The following is an 18,971-nucleotide window of genomic DNA, read 5'->3' as shown; positions in this document are numbered from 1 at the left end:
TCACTTAGTTAATTGATTCTACAGGGTCACAGTCATTACTGATATATGCAACAATTCAAGAGAAGTTTGAGTCAGAAGCTGTATTAGGGTATGAATACCCATACTTGGAAAGCAATTTAAGGTATTTGAAAAGATTACTATATTTGAGCAAATACTGATAAAATTGGTACCGCAGAGAGGTGTGCTGAGTAAATATTAAGAGGTCTTTATGGCACAAATAATAGTGCCAATGAAGTATGAAGACAATGACTTGTCTAGACGCGTATCCAATGACCACTGGTGCAAATTACAACACGATCCAGTCCAATGTTAAATTTGGTTTTCAATGGCAGGCACAGACATCTTTTTTTCCCCACTCAGGTATGTATCTTCATGGTTTTCAGATGATTGCAGTATTTCACTAGTACCAAATTTCAGACAGATAGAACAAAGGGGACCCCCCCCCCCCGCCTTTAGAGGCAATTAAAGATTTTGGGACTGCACTTGTGCAGGCCAGCTGCAGAGCATTTTAATTAGCTTTTTAAGAGCTTCTAGTTATCAGATGAGTTCTTCCCTTCCTTCAATCATAAGCCTGGGCTAGCTTCTCTTCCTGCCCAGGAAGAGCGTGTGACCAAGCCAAGGGGAAAGGGTGCACTCCCTCCCTCCAAGATCTCCCTTTACCACTAGGGGAAGCCACCACTTGAGCTAGATGACAACTCACAGAGGGAAAGGTAGGAGGGATGTGTGCCTGCACAGAGAGACTCTAGATGAATCTAGAGCCACTATGGTAAGCAATGCTGTTCTTCATTGTCATGGCCTCTATGCAGTCCCACATGGAAGAATGGCAAGCTCACATACTGTGGAGGTGGGCGTGGTACTATCAGTGATCCACAGATTGCAACACAGATTGACCCACAGTCATCTCCACCCTAGCGTTGAAGTCCACAGCATAATGCCTGATGAAAGTTAATGGAGTGGACCACATCGCTACTTTGCAGAGGTCGTTGAAGTCTACGTGAGATTTAAAAGCTGTTAGTGGCTAAGTGGCTGGTAGAGTGTGCCCTCATAGCAATTGGGCAAGGATAGCCTTGTGGTAAGCCAATTTAATTGCAGGTGTCACGCAATGAGATAAAGTGGTGACAGTCACAATGGAGCCCTTCTTGGGTCCTCTGAAACACACAAATAATGCAGTGGAAACCCCTGGGCCCTTAACCTTTTGTTGGTATTCTACTGAATTATTAGAGTAAATCATAGGGCAGAAATGTGAGTGGTTGTCTTGTAGAACTTCACTAGATAACAAATGAGGTTACACAAGATAAAGAAAAAGTTACACTAGATAAAGGAAAAGCAAACTCTTTCAATCTATACTATGCAAATACTCAATAAGTGTGTCTCTGCAATCTATCTATGCCTGCATATCTGCCTCTCCTTTTGACTAGAAGAGAGAGACCTTGTAGAAGCTGCTATGATGCCAGTATTCTGTTTACAACAGTTGACTCTTACATGGCTGAATAAAGCAGGCACTTGTAAAACCCTGACTCTCTGACTCTGTGTACTTCAGCTTCCTTCAAATCACATGTGTGAGCAGGCCTTCTCCCAGAGAAATAAGCAATAGAAGTCCCACTGGGAAAAGTCTGGGGGTATAAACATTATTTTAATGCAATTGTTAATCAATAAGTCAGTTATACCAATAATATTAATCTGTATATTTACTGGCTAGTTCTTTATTTGTGTTTTAATCCTCAAGGGTATGGAGGAACATCAATGAATGGAGGAGGAGTGCAGGAAATGATGTAAGGGAGAGGAAGTGATGTAAGGCAGGGAATTTAAATTAGAATGTTGGTGGGAAAGAGTAACCTCACTGGAAGAAGAATTTCAGGAGTTGTCCTTTAACCTAGAAGTGACATAATAAGAGAAAGTGATATCTTGGCTCTTTGCTGGTCTCTGACTCCAATTTTTTACATAGTTTGACTTGTATAATTAAAGTTTGGAGACCCCCAGCTGTAGCCATTATAAAGGCCTCTAAGGGAGACTGAAGCGGGCAAGGCCAAGACCTTGGAACTGGTGGTGTCATGTGATAGAGCTGGTGGGCTCCTGGAGATTTGGGGGTGGAGCCCAGGGCTGGAGCGAGGGGGAACTATGCCTGGGGCACAAGTGCGCCCTGCGCCCCTGTCACGCCCCCACACCAGCATGCATCCTGTGCGTCACACACACCCCTGCCCCCTTGGTGCTAGTGGTGGAGCCTGACGAGTGTGTAGTTTGGGGTGGGAAGGGACCTCAGCTGGCTGTAATATTGTAGAGTCTACCCTCCTAGGCAGCCATTTTCTCTAAGCTGATCTGTCATCTGAAGGTCAGTTGTAATTCTGGGGGATCTTCAGATCTTCACTTAGAAGTTAGCAACCCTAAGTAAGAAGTCAAACGGGGAGAGAGTCCCAACTAGCAAAGCAACCTTGCTTCTTCCTCCTGTCCTTTATAGCAGGGGTAATTTGTCACTGAGGGGGTAAGGCTGCCCTTCAAAAGTGTCAGCTGATTCTCTTTCCCACCTTTTGATGTGGATGCTGAGAAGGTAGATCAGATAAAGAAGGCCGACTATACTGTATTTAGGCACTTGTGTGAAAAACAAAACGGGTCTAAATGGGCCTTTCCACCTAGGCCAGCTTCTACCTCCAGACACCCTCAGTTTTGCATAGACAGGACTGTTTTATTGAGGTGATTTTTATTTATTTAAATGTGTGCACATTTTTTAATGTTGACAATGGCCTTTATTTCTTTTGGGAGCACCTAATTTTAAGGAATGCTGATGTCCAGCATGGTTGCATAATATGAGTGGAGCCCTCAGGGATAGAGCTGTCAGCAAGAGAGAGTAGATGCTTCACAAAACAGCAGCTGTAAAACTGTATTCTAGACAATAGTTTGCTTTCAATGTAATAGCTTGCTTTCAAATTGTATCTTTACAATTGTTCACCCAGGGTTTGCTTGAGAAGTCCAGATACACACTGAAACCTGCTCACCACCAGTTCACACATTGTGGATCCACAGGTTGGGTTTGGGGTCCATTTGGATCAGGCTCCATCTATACATTAGAAAAGGCCTCTCATTTGTTGGAGAACAACACAAACTCTTTATATCACATGTGCAGTGGGAATTTTGTGCCTCCCAGATATGGCGGCCCTTTTCTATTTGCAACCACAGCACAGCATAGACAAGAATAGAGTTGCCACTCTCCCACTGCATCTGGCACCCGCACCCACCTGGCAGTGAGGAACACCTCCACCCTCTGGTAAGTCTGACTGGGACTCAGGCGAAGGCTGCTGTGCGAGCAGTCTCCTGGGGGGCCTGAGGGAGGGGGCAGGGATCCCTGGCAACCCTGCCCTTCCCACCCTTCCCAGAGCCCATTTTCTTTCAAAGTCAAATGGGCTTTAGTAATGTAGATAAGAGATGTATAAGAAATATTTTAACTGTGTTTTAAAAGTTGTAAGAAAAGGGACAACAGTTTTGGAATGCAACCAAAAATAACTGTACAGCACATTATTATTTAAATAATGTTGGAAACATTTCACAGCCTGCAAGAGGCTGCCGGGCAAGTCACTTGACAGATGGCAAACTGAGGCCAAAAGTAAAGCTCCAGAGCAGCTGTCATGAGAATTCAGCTGGCCATGGTCCATCCTCCATTTCCAGGCCGTAACACTGTCTATGTTCAATTGGAATGAAGCCCATTCTTTGATGAACAAAAGGGGCTTTGGGGCGCAGTTTGAGGACCAACTCATGTTTACATCTGGACTACTTTTGTTCACTGAGGTTCATCTCTCTCATCAACACAAAATGCACTGTTAGTATACGATGTTGGTGACTTCCTCTGAACATGAGCACCATTGATGAGGGAGGCTTTTAACAGGGTATGCTGCTCTTCCTTGCCCTCCAGAGCCAGGGTGCTGTTGATGTGGCCTGACTGGTGTCTTTTTTGGACCTGCTCCAGAATCTGTAATACCTGAAAACAGAGACAAAGAATGCAAGATTCAATGGATGTTCGGTGGATCTAGGGACTCCCTTCCTAGTTTAATCTCCTCTGAATGAAGCCCGGTGTCCGTTTTCAAGAGCTCCGGGTCTCTCAAGGCACACCTGCTGCTCTGATGCATGCACAGGCTGCACAGGGCCACACTCTGACTCTGACTGCAAAAGTCATCAGTAGAACTGAAGCCCTATAAAATGCTTCGTTTTCTAGAATCCTGGGCAAAGCAATGCTGTCGGACAGTGAGCTGCAAGTGCAGATGGCAAGCTCTGTAGACTGCAAAGGGGTGTTGCATTAGCAAGTGAGACTGTTCTCAGCAAAGTTTACATGTATGATTGCGAGAAAAAATATGAGTTTGTCCTTCCAGAAATCCAGTGCTTAGTGTGTAGTCCTCAGTATGCCACACTGAGTCCTGATTTCAAATTCCTACTGAAACTACCTGGGTGACTTTGGGCCAGTCATTTTTTTCTAACCTCCCTCACAGGGATGTTGTGAGACAAAATGGAAAGGAATTATGCGTGCTGCTCTAAGCTGTTTGGAAGAAGGTAGGTTCAAAGTTATTTAAAAAAGAAGGACAACACTTTCTGTGCCCCTGGATGGCAGATATATTGGAGTGCCAACATGTTTACATTTTTGCTTAAGTGCCCAGAGGTTCCCCTCCTACGATCTTTGTGTAGAACTTTTATCAGGCTTGCAAACGTTTTATACACATTGCACTGTACTTTACAATACATAATTTTAAACAATAAATGTGGCTGAATTAACACATCAAGATGATTGTACAAGAGAAGGATCGATGAGACAATGCTGACCTGGGATTTGGGGACAAGACCGACTCTAAAGAACCCAATGTTCCCACTCTCAATCTTGGTGCAATCCACCACTGTGGAGGCTATGTTCTCCGGAGAAGGTCCATCACAAAGAACAGCATCCACCTAGAGAAGAATCGTCACTGTGTCTCAGATTTTTTTTAGTGGAGAGAAGAAGCTCTGTCCAGACATGTTCTGGCAATTTATACAAGAAATACATCCTGCCTTCATGGTGCTCTGGTATTCTGAGTTCAAGCCAGACTAAACTGGTGGAAGATCCATGGCTCAGCATAGAGAGCCAAAACAGATCTTTTTAAAATGTCTGCAGGACATTTCATTTTGGCTGTGCGGAAAGGACCACTCTTCTTTTCATAGGGAAAGAAGGTAGGTAAACTGAAAAGGCTCAGATGTTTCCACTCCTGTCCTGCGCACAACTGTAGTGAATGGATCCAGTGAAATAAAAGGCTCTTATTCTGAGCAAATCAGCAGCACTTATATTTTGGGTCTTTCTAGAACAAGGCCTTCCAACCTTTCTGAGCCTGCAGGCACTTTTAGAAGTGTGTCACAGGGTGGTAGATGCAAGCACAAAATGGCTGCCATAGGAGCCAGAGTAAGGTCACATATAATTCTGTAACTTTTAGCACTGCAGGCAGAAACTCCATTTAACAGGATGCCTTCTAAAAATAAAATATTGTTTACGGTTCTTGTGCTTTGAAGATAGCTGCTGCCAAAGTACTATTTTTTTAAAAAAAACCCTGCACAGCCAATAAGCTTTCTAACAGCCAGTCAGATACCCTGCTGGGGAAAAAAAGACATTTGATCCATCCACTTTCTAGAAACACTAGGCAGCAGGGCCCAGGAAAGGTGTTGGTTCGAGCCATGGCACCCACAAGCATCACATTGGAGACTCCTGTTCTAGACATTTGACTCCCCCAAAGTTCCCCAAAGTACACTGAACTTAAGCACTGGTACCCTAAAGTTCCAAGAGGGACTGCCAAAAGAGCAAGCATTTGCATAGAATTTACCTTGTTTCCCAGCTTGGCATACACCTGGTTGTGGTGAGTAGTGTCTGCTTCTCCTGTAGGATTGGCAGATGTGACAGTAATTGGGCCAACCTAAAGACCGAGAAAGAAAGTGAGAGAATGCGGCTATTCATAAGATCAAAAAGAATTGCATGCACGAGGCTGGATCTACAGAGGGTAGCTTTTCCTGTCATAACAGAGCAAATCCTAGAATGAGACAATTCCCTGTGTATTGGCTCTGTCATGGAAGTCAGATTAAATAAAAATCACATTCTTTTTAAAAAGCTTCCTATCCTTATGAGGAGACTTTTTTGAAAATAAACCAAGCTCACACTTCTCTAGAACTGAGAAGTCTGGTGCAGAAAAAAACATTGAAGTAGAATTCAAATCTGCAAACCTTACAGATTTCACCTATATGCTATTTAAGAGGTGAGTGGTACAGAATACATTCCTGGATTGCTCACCAATCTTTCCATGGTCTTTCACAAACACAGAGGCAGACATACTGAAGAGGTTCTAGATTCAGCTCACCAAATCAATCAGATGGGTAGTGACTGAGCAATCTGGGATGCGAATAGCTACGCTCTGAGGGGTACCAACATATTTAGCAGAGTCTTTCATGCCCAGGTAGTCCACCCATTCACCTACATTGGAAAGAAAAAGAGTTAATCAGCATGAAAACTCTCCCATCCTGAAGAGAAAATGACAGCAACGGCCCTTAAGTGGAGCACCACTTAAGCACCACTTAAGCACCACTTAAGTGGAGCACCACAGGTTTGAAAATAATCTACAGTCACCTTTCTCCACAACCTCTATTTCAGATGCACCAACAATAGCCAAACTTCCTACAACTGCACCCATTTCATTGGGTTTACAACCCCTGGTGATCTCAGAAAAGGAAGTGCAAGATCTATTTCACAGACAGAAGCCTGGAAAAGCACCAGGCCCAGACAAGATAACACCTTCTTGCTTAAAAGTCTGTGCTGTCCAATTGGCCCCCATCTTCACCCAAATCTTCAACAAATCACTAGAGATGTGCTATGTTCCTTCCTGCTTCAAACACTCCACTATCGTCCCAGTGCCAAAGAAGCCTTCCATCAAGGAACTGAACGACTACAGACCAGTTGCTCTAACATCTGTAGTTATGAAAACTTTTGAAAGGCTAGTGATGTATCATTTGAAAACCATCACGGATCCACTGTTGGACCCCTTGCAATTTGCATACCGAGCAAATAGATCGACAGATGATGCTGTTAATATGGCTTTGCGCTATATTCTACAGCATCTTGAATCGCCAAAGACCTATGCAAGGGTCCTCTTTGTTGACTTTAGTTCAGCATTCAATACTATCATACCGGACATTCTTCTAACCAAACTAAATCAGCTAGCAGTACCTGAGCATATTTGTAAGTGGATCGCAAGCTTCCTAACAGATAGGAAACAGCAGGTGAGGCTAGGAAAAATTACATCAGACACTTGTAATATGAGCACAGGGGGCCCCCAAGGCTGTGTACTTTCACCACTTCTCTTCTCTCTGTATACCAATGACTGCATCTCAAACGATCCATCTGTTAAAATACTGAAGTTTGCAGATGATACAACAGTGATTGGTCTCATTCGAGACAACGATGAAACCGCATACAGACGGGAGGTTGAACAACTAGCCTCGTGGTGCCACTGGAACAATCTAGAACTGAACACACTTAAAACCGTAGAAATGGTGGTAGATTTCAGGAGAAACCCTCCCATCCTACCTCCTCTCACAATACTAGACAACACAGTATCAACAGTAGAGACCTTTAAATTTCTAGGTTCCATCATATCTCATGACCTAAAATGGTCACCTAACATCAAAAATGTCATCAAAAAAGCACAACAAAGAATGTTCTTTCTGCGCCAACTCAGGAAGCTCAAACTGCCCAAGGAGCTGCTGATACAGTTCTACAGAGGAATCATTGAGTCTGACATCTGCACCTCTATAACTGTGTGGTTTGGTTCTGCAACCCAACAAGATCGACACAGACTTCAGAGAATAATCAGAACTGCAGAAAAAACAATTGCTGCTAACCTGCCTTCCATTGAGGACCTGTATACTGCACAGGTCAAAAGGGCTGCGGAAAATATTTACTGACCCCTCGCATCCTGGTCATAAACTGTTTCAACTCTTACCCTCTAAACGTCGCTACAGAGCACTGCACACCAAGACAACTAGACATAAGAACAGTTTTTTCCCGAATGCCATCACTCTGTTAAACAAATAATTTCCTCGATAATGTTAAACTATTTATTATATATTTATTATATAATTACTGCACTACTTTTTTTCATCATTCTTATTACCCATCTCCTCCCGCTTATGACTGTATGACTATAGCCTGTGCTGACATTACATTACATTACATTTTATTTCATTTTATTTTATGATTTTACATTTTATGGTTTCGTTACTAATGATTGTTTCCTGATTGCTTACTAGACCTATATGACAATCATTAAGTGTTGTACCTTATGATTCTTGACAAATGTATTTTTCTTTTATGTACACTGAGAGCATATGCACCGGAGACAAATTCCTTGTGTGTCCAATCACACTTGGCCAATAAAGATTCTATTCTATTCACTCAGAGAAGTGGGATGCAAAACAAAAAAACAAAACAGGGAAGGGTTAAAGAGAAATCAGGACAGCAATGAGGAGAGTCTCTCACCCCTGGGAATGACCAGGCTGATAGGCGATGGCCATGCAGCATCCATGAAATCCCAGAGGACAGGGTTGAATAGATGCTTGGCTGGTTCCAGTTGTTTCAAACTTGAAATCCAGAGGGACATGGGACGGTCCTGAGCCTGCTGCTTTGTGCTAGGGAGAGAGAGAGAACCAAGAGGTTCAATAAGTCTATCAATAGGCAAATTTGAATCAAGGACCTCAGCCAAACCTTGGAAGTTGCCACACTCCTTGATCATGGCAACCACAGCAACACAATCCACTCTCTCTCCTCCTGGAACCAAAAATATCCCCTATGTCACTTCCAGGACTGCTAATGAAAATATTGTCCTGGATGGTGCCATGTGAATGAGAAACAGGAACTATGTGTGAAGTTGTGGCGGGTTACTCCGATCCCATGGCGAGTAGCTATGTGGATGCACATACAAACACTTGTGAACTAAGCATGTTCAAAGGGATGAGATCTGGCTACATGATAACCAAAGGGAGACTATCAGTGAGCTTCTGGAAGAGATTCTGTGTGGGAGTGTGGCAGCTGCAGAGAGAAGGTATGTTGCAAAGGTTTCTGCCCATGACCACGAGACCCAAGAAACATGATGCCCCACCCTGCCGCCCCGTGCATGCATTAGATCTCCAGAGAAATTCTGGATGGAGAGTTAACCCCTTACTTGTAAGCCTTCTCCACAGCTTCAGGTTGATTGCAGGCTGCTGAAAGCACATATACCGTGTCCGTGGGGATCCCGCAGATGCCCCCTTTCTTCATTATCTCTACAATCAAAGGATGAGCTCCTCAATTAACAATGCCAGGCCACAGACTCACAGAACAGGGAGTGCAGTATGCCTTGACTCTTTCAGTCCATTAGTACATTATAAACTAGGCAGCCGCTGTTTAGCTTATTCGTGGAAGGACTAGTAGCAACAGACAACTGAGCTCATGTAAGTTGTGTATATAATGGGGTAATTTTGTCTGAGGTGGCAAAATAGATCTAAGTGTCCAAAATCAGAACAGAAATCCAACTCTGCTGACGAAACAGGAGCTCTCTGTGCAATCTGGTGAACAGGCCTGTGGGCACAGCATCAGATGAGACGGGATGAGACGGGAGTTGGGGCCAGCAGTACAACATCAGTGTTGCATGCCAAAGGTCCCAGGTTTGATTTCCCCAACATCACAACTTTTTACAGATTTTATTTATTTACATTATTTATAGTCCACCTTTCTCTGTGAGACTCAAGGCAGATCGCACAGTTAAAGGGATCAGTTAGTAAATAGTGTGAAAGACCCTCCACCTGAAAGCCTGCAGTTCTGCTGTCACTCAGAGTAGACAGTACTGAGCTGGACAGACTAACAGTCCAATTCACAGCGGGGAGATAGTTTTGCAGTGGCTGGGGATGGCACAGTTTCACCCTCTCCAAAGAGGTTTTCAGCAGTGTGGGATGTGAGAAAAGGGGGAAATATTCCCAGCTCCCTTGAAACTCCCCAGTGGGCTGTGTCACACTTTTAGATGGTATAAGTTGATGCCAGTACAAGGGGGCATTCCCAGGCTGATACACCTCAGGAAGCCAACTAAAGCTGGCTCTGCCCCCGAGAATGAAGCCATCGGTGCTGGCACCTGCTCCAGCAACAAAGGAATACCGGTGCAGCAGCAGTGCAATGGCACTCAGCAACACAGAGCTGAGTGGCTCCCTGGCATTAGTGGAAGTGACCCCTGCAGTAGCATTAGTGCCACTTATGCCATATGGGCTGGCAATGACACCAGAGTCACGTCGGTTTCACAGCCCTTCCTCCCACCCTCCTCCCAGGGATTGCAGTGTTAGAGCCTGACTCAGTATAAGGCGTGTGGAAGGAATTTTTGGAAGGAATTTTAACAAAGGTAGATGACCAAAATTCTGCCTAAGGGCAAAAAAATAGCCCTACTGGCTGGACTGTTTCCTCACCTGCGACTTGCTTGACTGACGACGCTTTCCTGGCTGGCAGGTGAAGGCACTTGCTGCTTCCTCCCCCGAAGCCACTGAGCCTCACAATGGGTCGTCCTATGGGGAGTTGAGGCCTCTCAAAAGTGCCGTTGACCAGGGCAGTCAGGAAACAGTAGAAGCTGACCAAGCCGAAAATGATGGTGACAGCAATGTCATAGCCAGCGGAGGTAGCACCAACCGCATCCAACAAGAAGCTGATGAGTATGAGCTCAAAGGTGAGCGAGTAGATGAACCAGGAGATGCTCAGGAAGAGAGTGCAAAGGATGAGGAAGGCATTGAAAAGCATGAGCGAGACAATACCCACAGCTACCTGGAACCCCCGCGAAGCACTGTACAGCCCCCCGTACCTGGTAATGCCCCAGATAATCCACATGAACCCATAGAGAATAAAAGCACAGCTCTCTAAAGTTTTGCCTCGGGAGAAAGCCATGGAGCCGCACAGAAGCTTCAAGAGTCCCCCCGCAACCACCACCCAAGGTATGACGATTATAGCAAGAGGGGAGTTGGGCATTGCTGCCACAGTCATGGCAAAAGAAGCCAGCACGCTGCAGGCATAGCCCAGTACTTCGGCATCAGCATATTTGGAGTAACCCAGGTAAGGGGCGTGGAGGTCTTTCCCCTCCTGGAGCTTGCAAACCTGGAGGCGGGAGAGCAAATCCTTGAGCACTCCCTTCCCCCTTGGGATTTTCACTGTCGCATTCTCATTGTAAAGGTGAAGAAGAGCCAGGAGAGCAGAGGCCGCAAAAATGCCCACTGCCACGCCCTGAGGGCCACCTTCCAAAAAGCCTCGTGGGCTGCAGGCAAGCGCAATGCACAAGGCCACGTAGAATAGCAGGTAGACGCCATCGGCCAGGCTTTCGATGGCAACGAAAAGGGCCAAGACAGTAAAGAGGATAGCAAAAACCACCGAGAATGGAATGGGAAAGATGGGCTCTTCGGGCACCCAGAGCAAGATCAAGAAGGAATAGCCCTCCCCAAACTTCAGGAGGGAGGTGAAGCCCCAAAAAGTGGCAGCCAGTGCATTCAGGGAACGATAGAAGAAGATAGAGGTCCCAAACTGGTAGATCCCTCCTGCCCACAGCCAGGGGACCTGCCCCACAAAGAGGTCATCAGTCACCCCCAGGAGCCTGCAGCCCAAGACACTGGCCGAGAGCATGTTCAGGATCAAACCAAACGCAGCCAACTCGTTTGAGCTCGTGCTGCCGTCTGGGTGCTGCCAGTTGCCGGCCTCTTTCTTGACCAGGTCTGTGCCGGGCAGGACAAATTTCTCACGGCTTAGAAAAAAGAGAATCCTCCCCAACCCAACGTAGCCCCCGACAAAGCAGACAATCACATAATTGCAGGCCACAGCAGAAGTTCTGAAGGCCTCGTTGTAAAAGGCTGCAATTTCATGGGCGCAGGCCAGAGAAATGGCAAACGCTATCATGGCGAGGGGGACCTCTTTCTGGAGAAAGCCCGCCAGGCTGATGAGAAGCAGCCCCAAACTGAAGGCTGCCAGTCCAGGAACAGCTGCATTGCGCAGGTCAGCAGTGCTGGAGAGGACTCCTTGCCCAGCCAGGATCTGGATCACTCCATAACCGCACCAGAGCACCGAAACCGTCAGGCAGAGCGACACAAACACGGAAGCATCCTGGAAGGTCTTCCGCACTCCTGTTGATAGGGGAGGGGGGCAGGACAGCCATTTTGTAACTTGTAGGGTTGCAAAGTTTCAATCATAAACAGAATCTTCAGCCACAGATTTTTAAAACTGCTTCTTGGTCCAGCTAACAACACCCCCAGGCAATTAAAGAGACTAAGCTTCATACTTGGAAACCACACATGGAAACTAGGCTTGAAGCCAGTGGGGTACGTTGGTTAGAGTGTTAGACTAGAACAGAGGTCTGCAACCTGTGGCTCTCCAGATGTTCATGGACTACAATGCCCATCAGCCCCTGCCAGCATGCTGGCAGAGACTGATGGGCATTGTAGACTATGGAGAGCCACAGGTTGCAGACCCCTGGACTAGAAGATGCCAGTTTGGATCCCCACTCTACTATGGGGTTTTCTGCAGCACCTTGGGTCAGTAGCACAATCTAATGTACCTCATAGGGTTGCTGTGAGGACTAAATGGAGGACAGGAGAATTTAAGGTGTTCTGTGTTCTTGCTGGAGAGAAAGGGGAGTTATAAACAAATAAAACTTGTGCCTGCTGCTGTAACCTGGCACATGTGATTACAGGACTGTAACCAGCTTCCCCAGTTGGGAGCTGAAATCTGTGGGCCACATCAACACATATCAAGAGGCTTTGCGCTGAATCTGGCTGCTGGTCCATCAAGGTCAACATTGTCCGCTCTGGTCAGCAGAGCCCCTCAAGATCTCAGGAAGAGGCCCTTCACAGCACCCACTATCTGATCATCTCAGCTGGAGATGCCGGTGATTGAACCTGGGACCTTCTGCATGCCAAGCAGATGCTCTCTCGCTGAGCTCTGCCCCCTCCCCACGCACTACTAGGCAGTTAAATTGGCAAAGATGCACCGGCATCAAGAGTTCCATGAAAAAATACAGCCTGCCTTCCAGAGCTGCCTTCCAAGACAGCAACGACCATTGTCTCACCTGTGTATGCCAGAAGAAGCGACAAAATGAGCAGAAGGACTCCAAGAGCAGTGCTGGGAATCAGGGGGGTCGGCCTGGTGAAGCTGTAGAAGTGGACGGCCAGCAAGAGAGATCCTGGAAGGGAGAGACAGAGAGGAGCCTTAACGGACAAGAGGGAACGGGCCTTTGCCAGCTGCCATGCCTTTATGCGATTGCCCCAAGCGAGATATAAAGGCAAACTTGAAAGGGAAGGAGAAGCATCAACAACAGCAGCAGCGGAAGGCGGGGGGAGTCTGGAAGCCAAGCGAGAAGTGAGGGGCACCCAGCAAAACAAGCGACAAGGCTGCTGGATGCAGAGGAAACGGGGGCAAGCGGAAGGACAGTTTTTGCCAGCCGAGTAATGGATGTAAAAGGCTGGAACTCCGGTGGGGACTGGGGGGGACGAAACTCTGCTCCGACGTGACTCCAAATGCTTGAAGAGCGCAGAAGGAGCGCCCCGGCGAGGTCCAGAGGCGCAACCGACGGAGCTGCGCCGCTTTCTCCAGCCGGCGGAGGCGCGTCGGGAGCCCTCCCTCCTGCCGGGTCTCTGACCCTGGCCCCGGGACGCCTGGAGCTGGGGCCGCTGGCCAGGCTGAGTCTCCGGCGCCCCGGCTCGGCCAGAAGGCGAGTGTGTCGTCGGGGCAGCAGCCGCTGCTCTTACCGGCTGCGATGGCCAGGAGCCCGACGGCCCCGTGCAGCGACGCCATCGCCCGGCTTTGTGCGCGGCGCTCCCGAGCGCTTTATAGGCTTTCCTCCTCGCTCCTCCCCGGTCCGGCCAGATGCGGCTCCCGAGCCGGCTGGGTCTCTGCAACCTCGGGCGGCCTCGCTGGTTTTCTGCCCCCCCCCCTCTCCGCCCCCGCCTTCCTTCAAGCGAAAGAGAAAAGGCGCGCTTGTGTTCCTGCCTGAGCAGTGGGTGTGTGTGTGTGTGTGAGTGTGTGTGTGTTAACGATACGGATTTTCTGTTCCTCTTAACAGTAAACCCCTTCCCCAACCAAACAGGGGCGGCATCTGAGAAACATGGACGTCTCGGTGGGACAGGAGAGGCGTGGTTCTCCAGCACTCCTTGAGCCGGCAGGGGACACGTTTGATTTATTTGGACACTTTCTGGGTCATTTTGCGATTTTTAAAAAAAAAGTGTCCTCCAAGAGTATTTTAAAACTTTTTGCAAAAACTCATTCGCTGCTGCAAGCATGAACTCAATTATCAACGGAAGGTAAAAACAAATGTTGACACTCTCAGTGACACTCTAGATGAGTCCACTCTCCCTGCCGAACACCAGCAATGGGGCTGTTTCCAAACTTCTTTCAAGTTTGCCTTTATCTTCAAGGACAGCCCCATGGAAAGTACGCTACAGTGGTCCAAGCCAGAGGTGTCCAGGCCCAAGTATGCCAATCTGGCATTGCCAAAGCTCCCAGGTCTACTCCAGGAGAACTCCAGTTCAAAGGATCAAGTAGTAGCTGATGTGAGAGTGCGCTCTTGGACAGTCACTGCCAGCCAGAGTAGGCTCGACCATGACAGATGACTGTCTTGAGAGCACAAGGCAGCTCCGTAGGTAAATGTGAAGGATCTCAAGGTGACTAAGGTTGATTCCCCACTTCAAAAATGGAGGTCAATACGCACGGGTTTGGTTTGCTTCATAAATTGTTCCCAAAATTGTAACAAAAACCCGAAACCTAAAACTGACCATAGCCCTATTATCGGACTGCGCCCCAGAACTCAACGTAACACTAAGGCAAGCCTGAGTCGCTGCCCTTGCTTTAACCCTAACCCTAATTTATTATTTTTATTTAATTTATTTTTTGTTATAATCTTGGGGACAATTTATGACTGAACAAATTAAATTGGGAAACGGTTCCCCCAATCGTAGGAGGATGCTTGGCTAATTGCCCCCTTTTTTGGCAGCCATTTTGCAATGGTCTCCATTACCCTTTCTCAAAACTCCAAATATGTCCATAGGTTTAACAAGGTTGGGGGCATCTGATCTTGAAGTTATTTGGATAATTTGACTAAGAATGGACTAAGAGTGGGAGATCTGACTCAAGTCTACCTTTTACCAATCTTGGTGGAGGGCATGTTCATGAGAAATCTTTTTCAAAAGATGCCTCACTACAGCTCGCTTTAACACCGATGGCATTATGGCCTTCTCTCAAAGAACTGATAGCTGTGCTAAAAAGACAAGCTGCCAGGGTTTTTTTCCCAATTTACTCACTTCGGCCAAGATAGATTGGAGTCAGAAAAACAAGCCCTGGCCAAAACAGAACCAAGTATCCGTTCCACATCCATGATCATCAGCAGTCGGAAGTGACATCCAAACAAGCCACTACTTTCATCATTTTGAAATTGCCATTTGCTGTCCCAGAGATCCAGGATAGGATATAAGAACCAGGATGAGGATTTTAATAAAATAAACAAAGGATTATTTTACAAGGCCAAAGGGTGTCAAATGGCAACAGGAGGTCTTCTTTGCTTCCTCCTGCGCTGATTCTGGGGTAGCAGCTGCAGCCCTCTGCAGACCCTCTGTTCCCCATGAAGAATAAGAAGAGTTTGGATTTATATCCTAACTTTCTCTCCTTACAAGCTCCTTTCCTTTTCTCTCCCCACAACAGACACCTTGTGAGGTAGGTGGGGCTGAGAGAGTCCTGAGAGAACTGTGGCTAGCCCAAGGTCACCCAGCAGGAATGTAGGGGTGCAGAAACACATCTGGTTCACCAGATAAGCCTCTGCCACTCAGGTGGAGGAGTGGGGAATCAAGCCCAGTTCTCCAGATCAGAATCCACCTGCTCTTAACCACTACACCACGCTGACTCTCAGAATCAATCATCATGCTGTCTAAAACCTGCAGCTGATCCCAGAATTTGCATTCTGATCTACAAAAAAGATGTTAGTTTTATGATGTTAGTTTATGGGAGACCTGATGTAATCTGTGGTTTTTTCCCTTTATTTAGAAAGCAAAGTGTAGTTTTGGAAAGAAACCAGAACGCTTTTACAGTAAGCATGACTAGGCAGTTTGATTCTCAGTATAGATGCGTATGCCACATATGAAACCTGTGCATTTTCTGATACCAGGATGATGTTTAATTTCCTTGCAAGTGAGCATATTTGTCCTCTGACAAACATAGGGGGAAGTTACAGGAAATGGGCCTCTGAATTGCGCTGGCAAACCCAGGCCAGGTCCATGTGTGGGTGGGAAACCTCTCTTTGCAGGCTTCCCAGCAGCACGTGGCTGGTCACTCAGAAAATCAGCATATTGAGATGATAATGGATCAAACACACATGCAAACCCAACTCAATTTTAACTATAAGAAAGACTCAGCAGACCAAAATACCATGGTCACATATAAGCCTAAAAGACATGATACCGTGGTTGGCTGCCAAGTATGCTGCCGATTGTCATTGCCATCCTGGAAGGAAAAAAATGGGGAAACCCACTGGCCCATCACAATAAAATGTTCCCCCTTTTAACACTCCCGGTGCATGTTGCTCAAAAAAATCTGCACCCCGTGAAAGTCTTTTCATGTAACCACGAGTATTGCGTGCAAAATACATCTAAATCCTAAACATCACATTTCATTGGTCAAGGTGGAACACATGAAGCAGTTTTGCATATAGTCCCCCATTTCCTGGTTAGCCCCAATCACCTCTCGCCTTTCCACTGAATGTTGATGTTGTTCTGTATTAGCAACTGTATGTTTTATTTCCTCTTGGAACTTTACTGTTTTCCAAAATTTCCCTTCATGTCTATAACTCCGTGCTTAGAAATAAACTTTATACTTTATGGACTTTAAAAAAAATCCTAAGAGAAGTCACTTCTCCCATGAGCCAGGCCACCACGAATGCTGTAAAATGTGTGAACTGTTAAAGGGAGAGTCCACGTCTTGCAGAGACTAGGACCGACCAGTCACCCTTTGGGGAGGAAGAGAACCCTTCACATTAGACATCTACCTCTGTTAGATGGCTTAATACCACACAGCCATTTAGAGCCCAAAGAGTTAAAATAATTGACAGCACTGGACCCAGGAGGGTGTTGTAATGGCATGAAAAGGAAAGTGAAAACAATTTTCCCTTGAAAGTGAGAGCAATTTCACCTCGACAGGGGGGCCTTCAGTCTGACCCAGCAAGATCTCTATGTTTTGAATTAAGTGGAGAACAAGAATAATAAATGGCACCTCAACGGGTACCCCCCCCCTCCCTGGGCTTTTAATGTGCCAAGTTACATGCAGTCCACATCACATGCGGTGCTGTTTTGTGCAGGGTCCAGAAAGCCAGAAGATACCACACCTTCACCACTGGTATAGTCAAAATTGCCACTATCATCACACACTACAGGTATATTACCTATTAATTATTCCTTAGAAGACATGGCTGCGCTAACTGCCCAAGCGATTGTCACATGGAAGGGAGCACTGTTATTTTCAGGATGCCATCATGGCAATACAGGAGGTGTAGTCCAGGATCCCCTGCAACCTGGCAAAGGAGATAGAACCCTTCACAATAGACATCTACCTCTGTTAGATGGCTTAATGCCACACAGCCATTTAGAGCCCAAAGAGTTAAAATAATTGACAGCACTGGACCCAGGAGGGTGTTGTAATGGCATGAATAGGATGGGTGACACCTGGCTTGACAACAGTACATGTGAAAGGGATCCAGAAGTCTTAGTAGACCACAAACTGAATATGTGGCAGCAGAGTGATGTGGCATCCAATAAAGCCAATGCAAGTCTGGGGTGCACCATATCTGAGCAAGCCAATGCTCATCAAATAGGAGTTTAGTGTCTAGATCGAGGGCAGCGGCGTAGTGCCAAGGGGATATGGCGGGGCATGATGCAGGGGTGCGGGGCGTGGCGGGGCATTCCGAAGCAGGACGAGTGAGGGCGTGGCAGGAATGCAGGCATGCCCCAGGCGCAGTTTCCCCTCGCTCCACCCCTGATCGAGGGACATAATAGGATCACTCTATTCTGCATTGGTAAGACCTGACCTGAAATACTGAGTCCAATTCTGGGCACTGGAGTTCAAGAAAGATATTGACAAGCTGAAACGGATCCAGAGGAGGGTGACCAAAATGGTAAAAGGTCTGGATTCTATGAGGAGTGGCTCAGGGAGGAGAAGAAGAAGACTTTATTTACTGTCAATGAACAAATATGGCTCAGGGAGATAGGTATGCTTAGTATGGAGAAGAGAAGATTAAGGGGTGACATGATAACCATGTTTAAATATATGAAGGGATGTCATATTGACGATGGAGCAAGCTTGTTTTCTGCTGGTCCAGAGACTAGGACAAGGAGTGATGTGTTCAAAGTACAAAAAAAGAGATTTCACCTAAACATTAAGAAGAACATTTCTGACAGTAAGGGCTGTTCAGCAGTGGAATATGCTGCCTCGGAGTGTGGTGGAGTCTCCTTTGGAGGTTTTTAAACAGAGACTGGATGGCTATCTGTCAGGAGTGCTTTGTGTATTCCTGCATGGCAGGGGTTGGACTCGATGGCCTTGTGGTCTCTTCCAACTGTATGATTCCATGAAATCTCAGTTTGCATACCCACCTCCAATTGCAGGATGATAAATCTTCCTGGGATGCAGCTGACAGTCTATGAAGTGTAGCTGCCTGGCAAAATATCTTGGTATGGTCCTGGAACGAGCCCAAAACCAAGCCATCTGGTGCCAAACCAGCCATGGCTGGCAGGAGATTATCCAAACTCCAGAGTTTGAAAAAGAGGAACTAACAGCAGATAATAATCAGGCAACATGCACAGCCCTGGCTTGCTTGCAGGGAGTGGAAAATTTCCTGCTGGTAAAGGCCATGCCCAGCCTCTGTGTTGTGGGTGGAGATTCTGTCTATAAAGGCCTCCAGGAA

At 46.6% G+C, this 18,971-nt stretch overlaps 1 protein-coding gene across 1 annotated transcript; it reads right to left on the bottom strand.

Moving 5' to 3' along the window:
• Positions 1-3,671: 3,671 nt before the first annotated feature.
• Positions 3,672-13,994, bottom strand: LOC125442380. The gene is made up of 9 exons (XM_048513679.1): positions 13,783-13,994; positions 13,104-13,217; positions 10,474-12,162; positions 9,207-9,306; positions 8,525-8,673; positions 6,351-6,463; positions 5,823-5,912; positions 4,801-4,923; positions 3,672-3,967 (listed from the first exon to the last, which is right to left on the bottom strand). Exons 1-9 carry the CDS (start codon positions 13,826-13,828, stop codon positions 3,770-3,772), a joined length of 2,622 nt encoding a protein of 873 aa, XP_048369636.1. The 5' UTR covers positions 13,829-13,994; the 3' UTR covers positions 3,672-3,769.
• Between the last annotated feature and the right edge of the window lie 4,977 nt (positions 13,995-18,971).

The sequence above is a fragment of the Sphaerodactylus townsendi genome, linkage group LG13 (assembly GCF_021028975.2).
Source record: "Sphaerodactylus townsendi isolate TG3544 linkage group LG13, MPM_Stown_v2.3, whole genome shotgun sequence".
NCBI classification, from domain to species: domain Eukaryota; kingdom Metazoa; phylum Chordata; class Lepidosauria; order Squamata; family Sphaerodactylidae; genus Sphaerodactylus; species Sphaerodactylus townsendi.
Note: the sequence above shows the minus strand (reverse complement) of the source record. Positions and strands in the feature narration are given on the sequence as shown.